This window comes from Podarcis liolepis, assembly GCF_965112155.1.
Source record: "Podarcis liolepis genome assembly, chromosome: 5".
Lineage (NCBI taxonomy): Eukaryota > Metazoa > Chordata > Lepidosauria > Squamata > Lacertidae > Podarcis > Podarcis liolepis.
This window is the reverse complement of record NC_139556.1, coordinates 29,084,768-29,103,950: the sequence shown is the minus strand read 5'-3', so window position 1 is coordinate 29,103,950 and position 19,183 is coordinate 29,084,768. Positions and strand designations below refer to the sequence as shown.

At 41.1% G+C, this 19,183-nt stretch overlaps 1 protein-coding gene and 1 long non-coding RNA gene across 2 annotated transcripts in view; one reads left to right on the top strand and one right to left on the bottom strand.

Moving 5' to 3' along the window:
- CCDC6 (coiled-coil domain containing 6) overlaps nucleotides 1–10,565 on the top strand; it is a 37,011-nt gene extending 26,446 nt beyond the window's left edge. The window contains exons 5-9 of the mRNA XM_083502743.1: nucleotides 584–744; nucleotides 4,988–5,144; nucleotides 6,284–6,384; nucleotides 6,927–7,051; nucleotides 9,018–10,565. Coding sequence (XP_083358869.1) covers nucleotides 584–744; nucleotides 4,988–5,144; nucleotides 6,284–6,384; nucleotides 6,927–7,051; nucleotides 9,018–9,197 — 724 coding nt within the window. The 3' untranslated portion in view covers nucleotides 9,198–10,565. The remainder of the gene's footprint in view (nucleotides 1–583; nucleotides 745–4,987; nucleotides 5,145–6,283; nucleotides 6,385–6,926; nucleotides 7,052–9,017) is intronic.
- Nucleotides 9,282–18,940, bottom strand: LOC310706733. The gene is made up of 2 exons (XR_014526127.1): nucleotides 12,140–18,940; nucleotides 9,282–11,912 (listed from the first exon to the last, which is right to left on the bottom strand). It is a non-coding gene; the product is annotated as an uncharacterized lncRNA (long non-coding RNA).
- Between the last annotated feature and the right edge of the window lie 243 nt (nucleotides 18,941–19,183).

Here is a 19,183-nt window from a genome sequence, read left to right as displayed (position 1 = left end):
CAGTCAGGTTTTTAAACCATTGTTAAAAGTAACCTATACTGAAGTCTTTAAACCTATTAGAGATTCTGTAGAATTTGTCTGTGGCCTTCTCTATTGTCTGTTAATGGAAGAATACAAAAAGTGATGGCTCGTTTCCTTACATTTCTGTAAGGAAGTTTTAATACTGTATTTGCAGTTTGTTGAATTGGCAAAGCAAAGACTCCACATTAGGTAAAAGTATGGGCTGGCAAACCATGGTTTGTCATTAAGATCCCATTCCCTCAATGCTTTAGACATCTCTACATTCCCTCAATGGTAAAAGTATGGGCTGGCAAACCATGGTTTGTCATTAATTCCCCATTCCCTCAATGCTTTAGACAACTCCCATGATCCCTGGTTGAAGCTGAATGGTTCACTGTGGCCCATGCAGTGAACAACACACCATGTTAATTTTTCAGGAAACGAGTTTACCAGAAAGAATGCTGATAATTTCAAGCCACCTTGCTGTTTATCTGTTGGTGTGATATTACAAAGAATTGAAGCAGAATGTACCGGTTGGCAAGTTTGATGTCAGAAGATAAAATCTCATTTATCTTAATTTCAGAATTCTGCAGGAGAAATTAGACCAGCCTGTTTCTGCTCCTCCATCTCCAAGGGACATATCAATGGAGATAGACTCTCCAGAGAATATGATGCGGCATATCAGGTTTCTAAAGAATGAAGTAGAGAGGTTAAAGAAACAACTCAGAGCTGCACAGTTACAGCGTAAGTCCTGTTTGCCTTGGCTGTGTGGTCTTACTCATAATGCTGAGATGTGCTTTTCATGAACCGTCTTCTTTTCAAGTTGAAATTAATAACTCAAGGACCAAGTCAAAAATACAGTAATTTGTCTGTAGTATGCTAAACCATTTTCTTTTGTTCCACTTGGGTAGCTGAACAAATTTTAGTTGGACAAATCCTTTGGGCAGAACTGAAACAATTTTGTTACAAAGTTACATGTGATCTTATACATTTGAATATCTTTGCTAAAATGCAATCATACTGCTTTGCTTTGCCTTCAGTAAATATACAGTAGTACGCTAGTTTGATTGCTATAGTGAAAACATATTGGACAGTATCCAGTGAAATATAGACCCCATTTGCACCCTAAATCTGTTCTGGGGGTTCCCCAGCCCTCTGGTGACGAGGAGAAATTCCATTGTTCAAGCAGAAATTCTTGTGCTGGCAGAAGCACTTTAGTTGAACACCACCCTTAGGTTCTTCCAGAATCGGCCCTACCATTTTGCAGCGTGAGGCACCCTCAGTGCTGGGGGGAAGGGTAGAAAGCAGCTTTCTCTTGAGTTATTTATTTATTTGATTTCATTTATCAATCACTTCCCATCAAATAGCTCAAAAGGATTTCATAATGAAAAGGGGGGGGGGTGATGAAGACAGTTTAAAACTATTTTATATATTGTTGTTTAGTCGTTTAGTCATGTCTGACTCTTCGTGACCCCATGGACCAGAGCACACCAGGCACTTCTGTCTTCCACTGCCTCCCGCAGTTTGGTCAAACTCACGCTGGTAGCTTCGAGAACACTATCCAACCATCTCGTCCTCTGTCGTCCCCTTCTCCTTGTGCCCTCCATCTTTCCAACACATCAGGGTCTTTTCCAGGGAAGCTTCTCTTCTCATGAGGTGGCCAAAGTATTAGAGCCTCAGCTTCAGGATCTGTCCTTCCAGATTTTATATATACAAACAATCAAAAACATTTCCATGTGTAAAAAGTTAAAACAATTTCAGCTGCCAGTCTGTTCAGAGTCATTAGGTGGAATGGGGTGTGCCCAGTTTTGTCCTTCAGCCAGCAAGCAGTTTGGGGCCATCCCTGGGTCCTGCAACTGCCTAGGAGCGTAATCTAAGATCTCTGGTCATGCAACCCACATGCCTTTTGCGCTACATCATCATAGCCTTCAAGGAACAAGTGTGGTCATCTTATGGAGAAACACTGTCTTGTGCATTTAATGTGCACACGTGGTGACTAATAGTCCATAAATAACAATAAATAAGTGACCTATTGTGTAGAATTGCTATTCCCCCCCAAAAAACAACAGGCAGTTCATTGCTTTCGACAGAGCCTTGAATTTTATTTTGTATTGGCCTCATCCTTGCGATATCTGAATTTAAACAAATAGCTGTTCTTTAAAGTGAGATTTAACTGTGTGTGTTTATGGGTTTGGGGTTGTTTTTTTAAGGGTGATATCCATTGTTGGTCATAGTTGGAATAGACATACTGAAATCAGTGGACTTAAAGTATAAACTCTAAGTATGACTTTGTTGGATATCACCCACTGAATCTGATACTCAGAAGAATGTTTTTATTATTATTACTCGCAATTTTGGTTTCTCATCTGCATTTTGTGAGGGGAACAGAGACTAAGTGTGCAAGAATGAAGGCTTATATCAGTTTTGTTGTGTTTAGAGATGGGATTGGGGCGGAGGCTAACATCTGCCCAGGACCTTATCTCAGATTTAATATGAACAATAGTTTAATGTTCTTATTTCCTTTGGGTGGAGTGGGGAAGAACTGTGCAAACAGTTGGCACTTCTCACTACTCTTGGATGCCTGTGTAGTCATCTTGATGAATGTGATACCCCTGTTTTGTCCTTTAATTCTTACTCTCATATTTTTAATTTAAAATCTAATAAAGCACTTTGGAATAGCAGTGGATTTTTTTCAGCTTTGCTTTCTGGGGAATAATGTTTTGAATAATATATTCTTACTATTTGGAGGAGAAAGTATGTTTCATACTGAAACCTTGTATGCAAGTTCAGAAAATTAATATTCTTCATCCCTTAAAGGAGATAACATTAATCTCTCTGTACTTGTCGGTCTCTTCTATGCATTGCCTTTACTTTACTGTGCTTAAAAGTAAATGCTGGCCTGATTTATTGCCACGAGGGTGGATTTTGGTTTTGCTCTTCATCTTCTGAACATTCCGTTCTTGTCCTTGAGTGACCTGATGAACAAGTGAAGCTCTGCATGCGTGGATGTGGTTGATTTATCATTGCATGTGCCACCAAAAGCAATCATAAAAAGATCCTAACTAACAGAAGAGCTGCAAAAAGTACAGGAGGTCTTTGGAAGCTGCTATAATTTCAGAATGGTCCAAATGACGTAGGACAGAGTTCTGTTGTACCCTTGACCTGCTTGTGGGCAGTTGATGGGCCACCATGAGAACAAACTACCATTTGCCTTGAGTGGCTTTTCTCAAGGTGTGAGACTGAGGAAGAGGGAAGCTCTCCCAGGTGAGAGCTGTGAGAATTCACTTCTCTATATGTGGATTGAAAATTAAAGATTTTATGGAGGGCTATATATGCACAACTTTGTGCTTTATTATATTATTTTATTTCTCTTTCTTCTTTTCCCTTTCCTCACCCTCCTTTATTTTTCTTTTTATGTTGTTATTTTGACTAGTGTTTTTATTTATCATATGTTGAAAATTCTTAATAAAATGGATTTATAAGAACAAACTGTCATGGGCCTGACCAATAGGGCTCTTCTTATCTCTGTCATCAAATTTCAGCTGGGACTTTTAATTCTACTTGAATGCCTTCTTGCATTTCCTTCCTGGCTCAGAAGCCTTTTCTCTGGGGTGCCTCCCCACAACATTGTTGCCCCATACCTCCTCTCAATGTGGCACAGGTCTTCTGATCTTGTTTCCGCATCATGATACTCAGTCGTGAAACTTGCTGGGTGGGCCTTGGGCCATTCAGTGTATTTGAAGCTAACCTATAGCACAGTTATTATTATTTATTAAATTTGTATACCGCCCTTCATCCGAACATCCCAAGGCAGTTCACAACAGAAAAAATAAAAATGAGAATACAAAATACATAATAGAACAAAAACAGACAAAACCAATAACCCCCCTCACTTTCAGTGAGTATACTTTGAGGGCAACCAACTTTGGATACAGCCCAGCCTATGCAGGATGCTGATGGTCCCTCTTACCTCCCCATAAGACACAGCAGCGTCACTAATATTGTTAGCAGTGAACCAGAATTAAGGGTTGGGGGGATGCTTATATGCTGGTGAGGATAATGATGATTTCCCCCTTTCATGTCTCTATAACACACCACAACATCTTGCTAGTTATTTTTTAATAATTTAATGATTTTAAATATTAGGCACTATTACTAGCAATGAACCAAATTTCTGGTATAGGGAGGAGGGGTCAAACCATCAACTAGTTAGTTACTAACAGTCTACTCTTTTTGTGAAAATAAATTGGGTGAAATCCCAGGGAGATGGGAGAGGGAGTCAACAAATGCAAATAGATAAATCATGCCTTGTGCGCTTGGGGATTTCTGTAAGTGTGAAAGGGTTTCAACGTTTTAAATTATCCTTTTAAAAGGGTAATACATTTTAAATGACGTCTCGATCCAAACAGTTTTTCTCATTAATGTAGTAATGGCAAACCACTGCTGTCCAGCAGGCAGCAGTCTCTCCAAAATTAAAGCTTCTGGCTGAATGCCTGGTTCTAATTTCATCACTTCTTCAAAGTAGAGAGTCTTTCTGTACTGCTGCTTGAAAATGGAGCAACAGATCTAGTTCAGACTACCATTTTAACCCAGAATGGGAAGCCTGTGGCCCTCCAGATGTTGGATTCCAGCTCCCATTAGACCTAGCTAGTATGGCCCGTGGTCAGCGATGGTGGGAGTTGTAGTCCATAACATCTGGAGGGCCACAGGTTCCTATCATTGACCTAACCCATCATTTAATGCTTGCAAATAAGCTTGCATGACCAAAAAGACCAAAAACTTCCATTTTCCCTTTACAATAAACTCTTCATCTCTGCTACGTATGAACTTGTCAAATGGGGGTCAGATTGGATCACATCAATCCACATTCTCATCACTTGGCAAAGGCAAGATCTGAGCTCTAAACATCTACCTGTATTTGACTATGCCTGCAGAACAAAACGTGAGTTTAGTATTAAAGAGGCTGATCAAATTTTTGATTCTTCAGATTCAGAGAAGATGGCACAGTATTTGGAGGAAGAACGCCACATGAGAGAAGAGAACTTAAGGCTCCAAAGAAAATTACAGAGAGAGATGGAGCGAAGAGAAGCCTTGTGCAGACAGCTGTCAGAAAGTGAATCGAGTTTGGAAATGGATGATGAGAGGTTTGTGTTGCCTGTATATTTAGGTGCTGCAGCAAGAAATCAAAAGCACTCTAAAAACCAGGTTTCTAAAAATGGTACTGCCATAAAAATGACTTCCCTTGTCAAGTTTCCCCCCTCTATCATGTATTGGACACTGTCCCTTATGTCCCATATTATTACGCTGTACATTTCCCTCCACGTCAGCTGAACTGGTGGAGCTGGGGAGGGAAGAGACACAGCATAATGACACTGGGAGACAAGGTAAGTAGTGATTAGCTGTTGGGGGGGAGCGTTGTGACACAAGCCTGATGTTTTGGGCAGCTGTCCAGTGTAGGGATAACTTAGCAAATGATATATATAAAATCAAAGTAACAGTTGAGCCATTCAGGCCAGAGCATTAACAAGATTTGAGCTTCCAAAAACTGACCACTCTTCTCAGTTCCTTTTGAGTAGTGACTTCATGGTGCACCTCCCAGCAACCAGGTCATCTCTGAATTAAGCTAGTCTGTGTTGAGGACTGCCGAGAGGAAGGAGCACACACTAGATCTCTTATGGCTGGCACCCAGTCAGCGAGTCCCTTCTGCATTTGGTCACTGCACTGGCTTCAATTGATACGCATAAATTTGCTTATGAACAATTCCTCGGAAAGAAAGCAAACACACATAAGCACACTGCGGTAGAGCTTTCCTTGCTTTGTCATTGAAGGGAGGCCTTGCCTTTCTGGGAATGGTGCTTGCCACAATCCGTTCTTGCATCAGTACTTTTGTAAAATAAATTCCTACTTTAAAAACCTTTTAAAACTAGTTGTTCACCAAACTAGATGGCTTTATTTAGAAGAGGATTAGAGAAACTCATTTAGGATAAGGCTATCCATGGCTACTAGCCCCGATGGCTATGCTCCACCTCCATGGTCAGAGGTAATAAAACTTTCCAGTTGCTGGAAACCATAGGAAGGGAGTGTACGCCTGCGTTCAGATCACGTTAGTTCACCAATGATTTAACTAAACATTGCAGCCTTGCTAACTACTGGTGCTGCTCTAGTATCTTCCAGTATTTGTCTCATGGTACACAGGACATATGCTGGAGGGGAACCTAAAAATAAAACTTAAGCAATAGTTCTTGGAAAGAGGAAACTCATCCGTGTTTATCTCTTAAAATAGATATTTTAATGAGATGTCTGCACAAGGATTAAGACCACGCACTGTGTCCAGTCCAATTCCATATACACCTTCACCAAGTTCTAGCAGACCTATATCACCTGGTAAATATATGCACCGCTTTCTTCTTTATTTTTAAATGTATTGCGATAATATTTATATTTATCTAATCTTTCTTTTTACAAAAGCATTCAGCGGAAACTTGTGATGTGTCCTGAATTCTGTCAGAGCTTTTGTGTGTAATTAGCCAGTAAATAGGATTGAAGCATTTTTAATGCATGGACGTATTGAAATGCATACTTTTTTACTAAATTTGTAAGTTTTGTCCTTTTCTTCTTCTTTTTAAATAACCCTTCAGTGTAGGTTAGGAAGCCCAGCTGTTGGTGGTGAGAAGCAGATGTGCAGGACCCAACTGTGACAAATATGGTGCTAAGTGCTTGGAATGGGGCAGGCTAGAAATTAAAATAATTCGATCATATCTTGCTTTGTCAATTCCACTAAGCATAATAATTGTGCAAACAGGTGTTCAAATGCAGTTTGCACAGGTTAGGAGATAATGCCTGTTGCTTTCTTTTTTTATAAGGTGCTGGGTGTTTTGGCACATTAGCTTTTGTAAACCTACACCGTCTTGCTTTCCTTATTTTAGGTCTCTCGTATGCAAGTCACACAGTTGGCTTTACTCCCCCAACTCCACACACCAGAGCCGGCGTGTCTTATTATAACAACCCAGGCCTTCATGTGCAGCATATGGGACCATCCCATGGTATTACAGTGAGTATTTAAGAACTGAACATCATATCTCTTATGCATTTTAGGGGGGGAGGGGGAATATAGATTCTATGCTGGTTCCATTTAAGTGTCTTCAACCAGACCACCATTCATTCCATGCTTCCCTTTTTGCACTAGATAAAACATTTAGATTTTTGCTCCGGTATAAAGAATAGTGCATGCCTTCCTCCCTCACCTCCAAAATCAGTAATGACTGTGACCTATAGATGGCTGTGTTGCTGCAAGATAGCGTGGCTCAGACTTGGGGGCAGGATAGTTTCACCTACGACCTCCATCAGGTGCCTCTCATGCACCAGTTCAGCTGCTATGGTTTCCTATAGCATTCAGCTTATTAACTGCTTTCTACTTAAATAAAAAGTTTTTTAAAAAGAAGAGGAGAACTAGTACCAGGAGCAGCAAGTGTTAGAAATTAAAGTGGTGGAAGAAAGAAGCTTGGCTACATTGAAGATCAGAGCAGTGATACGATGAAAGTCATTCATGCTCCCCAAGAGAGAAATGCTGCTTTTCATCTCTTTCACCACCTTGACAGATGAATCGTCCCATATTTTTTCAGGATTAGGTGTTCTTGTAGATATCCTACATATACTGTCATTCAGCCATTGTGTACTTTCACCCATTTTCTGCCAAATAGACTAGAAAGATTAGAGCTCTTTGTTAAGACCGCCAGCTGTCTGAGTGTATTCTGGTCTGAAAAGCCAGGAAGCCTCAGAGCTGGCCCAACATACTTACTTATTGGCTCGGAGCCTACAAGACCCACCAGTGCCCAGTCTTTCTTCTAATAAAAACCTGGGAACCCCACTTTGTATTGGGTTCCTGGACAAGCAAATCGTCCATCCCTTGCAGTTCTTTCAATTTTGGACAATAGTTTTCAAGCTTTTGATTCCATTCTTAGGTCCATTCTGTTTCCTCAGTTTTCCTAGGAAACATTTCATAGACTCATAGTATTATAGAGTTGGGAGGGACCCCAGGGGTCATCTAGCCCAGCCCTCCACAATGCAGTTGTGGAGCTGTGATGATAATGATGATTCACTGCTCAGCCACAAGGGGAGAAGGGTAGCAACAGTGACTGTACCTATTGACTCACTCCCGCACAAAACTCTGGTAAAGGGCTCCATAGGCCTCTTTCACCGAACGCAAACAGTAATAAAGGCTTTGCGAGAGTTGAGAGCAGTGACTGGTATAAGGGGAGAATCCTTGATAGAGCCTCTGTTGCTGATCAGTCTTGAGGGGCAGGTTTTGAATCAGCCCTTTCCCTGAGTATCATCTGGAGAAAAAGTGGTCCAAGTATTGGATGGAGTGAGGTCAGGAGCTATGATGGGAAGCCTTTGGAGTCCTTGACTTCCGATTGCTTATTTTTGTAACAGTTTCTCTTAAACATTAAAACAACAATACAGGTAACATATAATTGATACACTTAAAGAGTTTCCTCCCCTCACTCGTAACTTCCTTCCTTCCTTTTTTAATTTACTCCTGCCACAGTCCAAAGTGAGGAAAGTTGTGGTTAGTGCCAAGAAGGAATTGTCTCTAAACCATGGTTTGAAACAATTGATTTAGTGTTTAGTTACTACATCATTAGAGTTGAAACACTGTGTGTTGTTATCCAGGCGTAATTCAAATTCAGTTCTTCTAGAAAGGAGCCATTACTTTCAGCTGCTTTCAAGCTTTCTGCTACCATCTTGTATTTCCACTGTGTCAGTAGCATTTGTTCTTCTCATTTTGCCCTGCATGGGACACGTCATAGGACAGCAGCATCGCAGTATCCTGCTAAGAGGACAGAGGGCTATGTACAAAAGGCCATCTTGAGACCCATAAGTTAGCTTTTCCCCTGTTTGAATTTCCCCACCAGGAATGATTTTGAGTTTAAGTGTGTCAAAAGGCAAGAGTGCCCCTGTCTTGTAACATGAGTCTATGCTAGTCAAAACTCTAGCTCTGTTGTTTTCTTTCACAGAGACCATCGCCCCGAAGAAGCAACAGCCCTGACAAATTCAAGCGTCCCACTCCTCCTCCTTCTCCTAATACACAGACCCCACTGCAGCCTGCCCCTCCACCTCCGCCACCCCCTGTGCAGCCTGCAGTCCAGTCGCCAGCCACTTTTCAACATTCAATGCATCCTTCTTCTCAGCCTTAGTGCATGTGCTCAGCAAATCTGTATTCCGAGTTGGACTCATAACACAGAGCAGTTTACTACAAGCCAAAGGCTTACAATGGTATATTTGGATTTGACTTATTTGCACTGAAGTTTTTGAGGCTTCACTGTTTAATTGTGTTGTACAAGTTTGTCCGAGGTTCAAATGTTAGCACATCTCCTACATGGAAATCCCTTCTGTGCAAGGGGGTGGGGGAACATGAAACCTGCATGTAGATAATCACATGAATACATGTGGTGGTTTTCATGGTGGGGTTTTTTTTTTAACATGGATGTGCTTTCCACGTAGGAAGTGTGCTATATTTGAAGTTGCCGTAAAATGCAGACAGTATTGTGGATCTGCGACACTAAATTTAAAATAAAATAAAAATTCCATCAGTGTTTTACTTGAACTTACATGTCTGTCCATCCTCTGGCTGGAACATTTGCTACTTTGTTTGGTATTATGGCATTGCTTTGCTGAGCTCCCAAAGCTTAAATATATATTTTTTTTCTTTCCCCCCAGGCTTCTAGGTTTGTAAAATAAAAGGGACAGCTTTTTATATTTTTTCATGACAACTTGCATATAAAATTACAGGCACGAGCTGTATGTTACGAACTCCTAAATATTATAGTGTGTTTCAAGCATATAAAGTAAATCAGCACTACAGTTCAGTAATAAAAAGATACAGCTTTTAGTGCAAAAGTGAAAGTCTGACACCTTAATGCCCAAGCTCACTTTTTTTTTAAATTTTATCCCTTAATTTTCTGATACAGCAGCAAACATACATTGACAAATCCATACCTTTTCTCCAGTGTGTGGTACAGTCTGAAGTACAATGTGGGAAGCCTGACTTGTCAGAGTATATAGAATGTATTGATCCATGGACCTTAAAAGTTGATTGTTTCATTTCTCATTCATGTTGACCTGTAAAACTGTCCGTACTGTTGTTTTCATCACAATGATCTTCTGTAAGTGTGGTTCTGCCAACAAGATCCTTGTGGCTGATTAAAGTGTGCTCTCCAATTTCTGCTTTAGAAAAGCAATTTGTATTAAAAAGGCTGATTCCCCCCTCCCCTTGTTTAAAATATATTGTGTGACACCCCCCTCCTGAATGTTTGAACCAATATTTTAAGCATTCAAAGAAAAATCAGAGGAAAATATGATTGAAGGTGCACATTATAGCAGCATATTGGTGTAACAGCCGAAAATGTTGTATTGCTTGGTAGAAAAGGAACAGATTGCAGAGAAAAGTTAGATGACAATAGCAAATGCATATTTAGCAGCATAAGCCGGTACAATGTATAAAGAAATGTATTCTGAAATACATTCTTTCCATTCATTTAGCACAAATAAATTGTTTGGTTTCACTTTGCAGTGTAACAAAGTGTCACTTTTTCCCCCTCGATAGGGCACCTATCTACTTACGCAGGTGCTTTTTTCTTGGTGCTCCTGCTCAACAGCTTTTACATAATGGGGATTAATTTTTTAAAAAGCAACAATAAAAAAAACAAGCCTGAATTTGCACAGCTCTTACATGGAATTCCCCTTAAGCCACCATCAAACCACAGATCAGGCCATTTTGACGGCACAAAATATGAATCCAAAAATAACCACGGTGGTGTTGAAAAACTCTTGGCTGCAGCTTGTGGTGAGGAGGGAGCTTGACCACAGATCCCAGTTTGGATGACCCGCTGCACGAAACCTCGGCTTAGCTTCCCACAGCTTAACAGGGGAAAGGACTAGGGAAGAGGAAAGCAGCTGAAAGCACCTCTCCAGGAGCCTGCAAATTTATGTGGTCTCCCCAAATCAAGGTTTGGCTTACCACGTCACGTGAACCAGCTCTCTATGTGTTGTTAACATTCTGTTTTGGTTGGTTCTCTTGAGCAGCCATAGAGCCAGGTGGAAGCCTGGTTCCTTGTGAACCAGAATTGGCAAATGAGCCATAGAAGTGCAACTCTAACCAATTCCATGAAATTCTCCCCTCACTGTTCAACCTTGATTAAGTGGTATTTTGGCACAGGTACAAGCCACAGTCAAAAGGGGTTCTCCTTTATCTTGGAGTACAACTTGAAATGTGTTCCACATCCTGGGTGGGTAGTCAAAGGTGACATTTCACCTGGCTAGAAATTGTCCATGTTAGTCACCATTATTGCTTTTGATTATCCATATAACAAATAGAAAATGCATTTATTCCTTAAAAGTAATAACTTGTGTCTATCGCGGGCTGCTTAACATCTAATTCTGCTCCCACATTTTCTCCTTGTGTAGTTTTGTGTGTGTTTCGACAAATGATGTTATGTTGGTTGTAACTTAGAAAGCAACAGTGGAACATGGATGGACAATGGTTGAGGTTCTGTTGTGGTGCTTAAAAGCCAAAACAGTGCAATTTAACTTGAATTTGGGAATGCTGTCTAAAACTGAAGTCTTGTATTCCAGTTTGAGCATCAATTATGTGTGCTGTGATGAATTCTCCCCCATTTGTTTGTCTTCTGATACTCATTAGCTGAAAACCAAGTAAAAGATAGAGTGGTATGCATTCTTATTCAAATAGGTATTGGCAGATTTGTGCAGCTAAGAATTTGTACCTCAACTTTTATACAGTCATCTGTAGGCTAGAGAAGTTCATTCAGACTAGGGCTCCCATTCTATCAAGGGATTCTTTTTCTTGTCTTACACAACTAGAACAAGGCATCTTGTTGAATTGTTGTTGGCCCCTTATACAGTGGTACCTCAGGTTACATATGCTTCAGGTTACAGACTCTGCTAACCCAGGAATAATACCTCGGGTTAAGAACTTTGCTTCAGGATGAGAACAGAAATCGCGTGGCAGAGGCGCAGCAGCAGCGGGAAGCCCCATTAGCTAAAGTGGTGCTTCAGGTTAAGAACAGTTTCAGGTTAAGAACGGACCTCTGGAATGAATTAAGTACTTAACCCGAGGTACCATTGTACTTCTGATGTCACCACACTGCCTTTCTCAGAGTTGCAAAGCCACAGTTATCAGCTGCTGCTTAGTTTCCTCTCTGGTGTAGCAGTCACTCTGTGCTGTAGACACTTCTTCACTTGTTCTAATTTCCTGTTTCAACTTGCTAGACTAACCAGCCACCCTTACTTTTAAGAAGAAGAAAAGTGCTGCTACAGTGAATGTCATCTGGTTATCTCACCAGCAGGCTTGTTTGCATAGCATGAGCACAGCTGAGAGGCAGATAATCCAAAATGCATTGTTATGGTAGTTTGCTTGACATTTTATGGAAGCAGCTATGTGGATTAAGATGTAATCTGTGGAACCTCATTTTCTTTCCCAGCGTTGCTACTAGAAGTGATTGGATACTGTTTCTAAAGCACATTTCAACTGAGAAAAACACTCCCTGAACATGTTTTTCAACTGAGAAAAACAGTCCCTGAACATGTTTTTACCGTTCTCAAGAAGGTAAAACATAGCTAGATTGTGTAGGGCTTAGTGGTTATTTTTGTATCCCCTGTATTGTTTGTATTCCTCCCTTGCACAGAGTTTGGAATGAGGGTGGTATGCTAGATTGTTAACAGCCTAGCTGTTAATCTGTATATGTAAAATTGAGTTCCTAGAATGAAAAGCAACACAGAAGAAGAAGAAGAAGAAGAAGAAGAAGAAGAAGAAGAAGAAGAAGAGTTTGAAGGGATGCTGCTCAGTTCTCAATGGCTTGGGTCACTAGGGGTCAATGAGCATCATCTCAGTGATGTCCCCTTCTGTGGCACAGAAGGGGAACCTGTGGTCCTCCAGATGTTGGACTCTTATCTCATCAGTCCCAGTGAGCAGGAATGATGGGAGTTGTAGTCCAACATCTGGAGGACCATAGGTTCCCCACCCCTGTTCTGTGCAAAGGGTAGCCATTGTACTGGAGGCAGCAGAAGGGGGCTGGGGCGAACCTGGAGGTTATTTTGCGGTGCTGTGAGACATCTAGAAGAGCTGGAGTGAATCCCAACCTTCCATTCCTGCGCTTGAAATCTCAACATACCTTTCGCTAGTAGCAAGAATACTTGGTGTTCATTATTCTGTTAGTGGTCAGGAAGCTTCATAGACAGGACTGTGAGGTACATCAGTATTCTTAAAAGTGAGACTGGTTAACCATTTTATTCCAAGGGCTGCACTCGCTATTGGTCAGCCTTCTCTTGCACGCTTGTACACATGCAAGAAGAGGTGACGAAGCAGTCGTGGCAGCATACTGGAGCAGGCACGTCTCTTGGACCCTTGGGAACGGAACATGGAACTAGATGTGCACTGGTCGTCTCCTGCAAGGCAGTTCCTTGTTGGCTGTTTGTCAGAGATGGAATTTATAGTCTTATATAAAAGTGGGGACACATCATGGGAGCAACTCAGCTACAAGTGCCTGCATGCTCAGCCTTCTAAAGGAGCTGCAAAGCACTGCACGACATACAGGTAAAAGTACAGCTAAGCCCTTTACCCTTAAATGAAAGATTCACACATCTTTATTGCCAGTTCCTTTTGCCAGTAGCCTTAATGCAACATACCTCAGCCTAATGTAAGAGGATGTATTCCTTTCTGTTTAAACAGAGACAGTTTTAGCAGACTTTAATGAGCTGTAGCTGTCATACCAGCTTTATTTAAATGAATGTATAATTCTGTTTGCTTCTTTCCAAAACAAGCAGAAGCCATGACAACATATTAAAGTATCAAGTCAAATTCCTCAACCTATTAAGTAACTCACTAGGATTATTTCCTGGTATTCAGGGGGAGGGGGCTGTTTTTGTTTTTTTCTAAATCACAGACTAGTTTAATGCTTAATTCCTGGAGTGTAAATAAGGATTTTAAAACTGTTGAAGAAAACTTCCCCTTGTGCTATGAATTTGAACTTCTGCCAGATGCATATTTTTTTGTTGCTTATACACTTAAATCACATGGAACAGAGTTTTTGGGTTTCTACCATTTACCTGGAAATAACATGAAGGATTGTTAAAAAAAATTAAGAAAAAAAAAGCACCTGCCATTGGAAATTGCATGTCTGCAAATTTTTTATAATCCAGCCTTCAAGTGACAGTTTTGTCTGCCAGTAACCTGTAGCGCACCCTCACACAAAGCAAGGCATGCACACATATTCTAACCCCTAATAGACCTGCCTGTGCTGTTTGAATCTCCATGCGCCGTGAGGCTCACTGGGTGATCTTAAGCCAGTCACACACTCTCAGCCTAACCTACCTCACAGAGTGATTGAGAGGCTAAAAAGGAGAGCTCAAGAGAAGCCTGTACCTTCTGAGCCACACCTTAATCTGAATAACCCATTCCTGGCTTCAATTTATTGGCCATGGCGCAGGTGGCGTGACAGCGTTCCCATGCCCATGATAAAGTCTGGTGTCCGCTCCTGGCAAATACCAGGGTCTGTGGTCCTCAGAGGGCCTACTGTGGCTGTAGCCAGCTTCCCTTTCTTGAGGGCAGAGGAATACATATTGTAGAGCCCAGCACTGTGACGTAGTCAATCCCCATCTTCATTACCTCATAATGCTGCTCTCCCCACATTTCCCCAGAGGCATTCCAGAAAAATCAAGATGGTTGCAACAGGAGGCTGAACTCCTGCTCAGCACCAGAGACTGCTGCCATTTTCTCCTTTGCGGCCCAGTAAATATTTTTGTGGAGTGAGAGGAGGGCACCTATAGGTGGTATTCAACACCAGTTAAACTGGCCAAAATGTATAGAACAAAAAATGTTGGAAATGTAAGGAAAAGGAAGGTACTTTTTACCATATGTGGTGGACATGTAAAGAGGTAAAAGCTTTCTGAGAAATGATATATAATGAGTTAAAAGAAAACACTTGCTTAAAAGCGAGAAGCTTTTTTTATTGGTTATAGTGGGTAGAGAGATACTAAGACAAGATTGTTCTTATATGCAACAACTGTGGCAAGAATTTTGTTAGGCCAAAGATGGAAGCAACAGGAGTTGCCAACAAAAGAAGAGTGGCAGATGAAGTTGATGGACTTTGCAGAACTGGCGAAACTGACAGGAAGAATCTGGAGCCAGTGAGACCAAGCATTCCAAAAGGACTGGAACAAATTTATATTATATTTGAAAGACAAATGTAAGCAATTAACATCATTAGCAGGGTTCTCTAAAGATTTGTAAGATGAAATTGCTACCTATTCAGGTTGAGTAATAGAATATTTTAGGTAATGATACAACAAGGATAGGAAACGAAGCAGAATGTAAAGATGTAAAGTTAAATTTTGTAAACCATCAAATGGGAGGGAGCAAAGTCGTTAGGCTCAGTTTAGCCAAAGAGACAAAATAAGAGGGTATGATGTTATGAAATGTGATTATATGTAAAACCAATAAAAATAATTTATTAAAAAAATAAAATAGAAGAGGGCACCTTGACCAGAGCCTCTTCAAACCTAGGGGCAGTCTTGTGCTGCGCTGAAGACTCGAAAACAGTTGTATCTGAGAATCTGCACCCATCTCAGCCAAATTAGCTGATGTTTATCTGTGCCTCTGGCTTAAAAATATAGCCTGGGAAATGTCCAGTAAGATGAAAGTGTGTGTGTACTTGTTCATGTTGCCTCTTGTACAGCTGGGGACATATCAACAAAAACTAGTGTGAACCAGCTTCAGGGTTTCTTCCGTGAGATTTTGTATATAGAAATACTAACCAGTTTGTGATGCCAGTAAAAGTGAGGAGTTAAACTATGTCACCTTTCATGTGACTATTAATTTAGATGGGTAAAAGAGAAGCACAAACCTGGTCAAAATGACTTACGTTGTAAGGGTGACTTGCTGTGCTGCTGCCATTGCTGCTGAATTATTTTTTTTAATTGGATTTTGTTTCCATTCCAAGATGGGTCAGAACACTGATCTTCAACTGGTGGATTGGTACCTAAAAGCAGGCCACAGCCTAATTGCAGCTTCGGTCACAGCAGGAGCACTACCACCGTATAAATATATTTTAAAAAATGTATTTCTACAGTCGCAGTGCTGCTGTTGTCAATTAAGAAATGATAGCTAAATGATAGCTAAAGGCTGAAGGCTGCTGGTTTGCAACAATGTAAGAATACAAGATTAAAATCAGTTGGAACAATGCAGAGAGGGGGTCAAGCTACACACAGGCTTCTTTCTCTTTTAACAGTGCAATCCTACACAGCTTTTATTTGGAAGGAAGGCCCATTAAAGAAAATTAGGTTTTCTCCCTGTTAAGTGACTTAAAGTTTGCTGCTTAAAAAGTTGGTCAGCCACAATCATATGTAAAGGTAGGTTGACTTCCAGTATCAGAATGTACAACAACTCTTGGAAATCAATGTTGCTGTTTCATATTACTTAAAGGACAGGGGGAAGAGACATGGAAGGTCATTTTATAATTATGGGAAGTATAAGCTTAACATACTGTTGCTTTGATGCGGTCTTCCAATTTGGAATAATTGGAAAAGGGAATCGTGCAAAATTCCAGAAGTGGAAATCATGGTTGCACTCACAACCACCCTCTTAATTATTATTGGATTATTGTAATCTCACATTTAGGCTGCAGGCCATTGCAGAAAATAATTCTATGAAGTCTGTACAGGAGTATAAGAAGAGGAATTGGGAAATGAGCCAATAACCTGCTAGGCCCATACTCTCTCCTCCTGTTAAGTTTTTGGTGAGCCGGTCAATTTAGTTTCCAGTTAAGTGTGTTTTGTCAAAGCAAATTCAGAAAGCACAATCAAAAGAATCAGGTTTCTTATGATGCTCCTTATGAACTTCTTTCAGAACAGAATATTGTAACTTCAGAAGCAATAGATCTTTACAAATAAATAAATAAAAATCCAACCATCTGACAGCCTTGATGTTATGAACTAGCAGGACACCAAGGAAGAGGATCCCAGCAAGGGCTGCAGCTATAATTGGTACACACCATGACAAGCTAAAGATGGGGAAGAGGAGGCGGGGGACGTAGGAGGTACTCAATGGGCATCAGAGGATGTTTGCGGGAGCCAAAGAAAGTGGACACATCACCAACACTGGAGATGCCCCCTTCTCCACGAACACGAAAAGCAATGAGCAGTTGTGAACAGCAGGAAGTACACTTTAGGGGACTTGAGGCAGGCAAGAGAACACAGCCCGGCTTACTAGCTTGATTAAGCTCACAGCAGGTGATCACATGCTTCGTTAAGGGAGAGACACAGCTACTCAGCTGGAGCAAGCTAAGGTGCATCAAATAAGATTGGGAGGAATAAAAAGAGAAGCAAGGGAGAGACTTGTGTCTGCTCAGCTTTGACCATTGAAGTACCCTCTCTTGACTGTTTTGGGAACTCCACCAGACTGTGATTTCAACACTAACCTTAGGATTCTAACCCTGGATCATCTTCAGAGACAGGAACCTGGCCTGACGGTTTGACTTTGAACCTTTCTCATTGAATTGGAACTTAGCTTGTATTTGACTATGGGACTGCCTGATTCCTCTCTAGTGTTGCCCTTGAGACTTTGGTCAACGGAACTTTCTGCTTAGTGCAAGCAGTGAAGTCAGTGGGGACTTATCTCAGCGTATGCCAGAATTCAGGACACTTGATTGGTTTTTGTGTGTGCCAGCAATGGTTCTGAAGGTGCAGGAACTCTGCTCTTGAGAGTATGCTTGCAATGATTATCTAATTAATCTCTCGTCACTTCTGAATGTAATATACAGTGAGGAGATATACTTGATACCTGCCCCCCCCCAGCTAGTTGACCCTTGGAGTTCCTTCCAGCTCTGTGAATCTATGTTCTCTCTCCAAAGCCAAACTTGTTTTTATACATACTTTCCTTTGATGTTCCATGGGTGTGTTGATATCTTGAGAGCCCCATAGTATGGAGTGAAGACACGTGAGCCCATCATCAAGCCAAAGTTAAGCAGGGCTGGGTCTGGTCAGTGCCTACCAGGGAACTCCATGTACATTCCTTTGGGATCCATGATGGAATGCTGGTGCTTGTGATGAAAGACTCCCTATATAGTAAGGCCCTGAACAAAGCAACAAGCCTAGACATATGAGTGTCCTCAGTCTCTATAGATACGAAAAACCAAGATCAGTGTTCTCCAACTTTGTGCTCTGCAGATGCCTCCCATCAGCCCCAGCCAGTAGTACAAAATAACTAGAGCACACCAGGTTGGAGAAAGTGGATCTACATCATTCCACATTCAAATATTGCCTCCCCCTCCCCCGACTCAGCAAATAGTTAATAAAGGCACATGAGGCCATATGATTGGAGATTTTAATCCCCCTTCTCTTGGGGAATGTCACCCACATACTTATTAGAAATAAACGGGAAAACCCAATTCCTTTGTTCTTTGTGTGGGCAGCAAATGAAACTCAGGCCAGCTTCCGTTCACTTATCTGCAAGCTGTTTTGCACCACTTTTTTGTTTTGCCTATTTTAGGCTTCCTTATATGTAAAGCTTAGCTAGTTGATTTTGTGTTTTCTTTTCATTCTTGCAATTCCCCACTTCTTAATTACTTTATGCTTGGTTCTTGGATAAATGTATTTAATTGGACTCTGGAGGTGATTTATTTGGCATAACCTAGGTTGGCTCTGCACCCACCCCCTCTTAGACCTCTAGCTTGGTTTTGTGGAGTTTAGAGAAAGCTCTGTAAAATGTCCTCCATAAATGAAAGCTGTAAGCCTGAGCTGTCTGTGCTCAGGAGACTGAGTCCATAGTATACCTTTAAAGCATATTTGAAACACATTCTTTCCCTCAAAGAATTCTGGGCGCTGTAGTTTACCCTCACAGAGTTCCATGTCTGGAGAATAAACAAGTTGCAACCCATTGTTCACCTTGAAAGCAACTAATGAAACATTGGTATTTGGGAGTGGTTGTTTGTTTGTTTTGGGGGTTTTTTTTGGTAACCAGGAAATTGTTAAGAGCCCTGCTGGATCGGACCAGAGGTCCAGCACCCTGTTCCCATAGTGGCCAATCAGATGTCTATAGGGAGCCTGCAGGCTTGAAGCAGTAAATTTAATTATATATCTGTCATTATTTAGAATCTAAAATTCTCTAAGT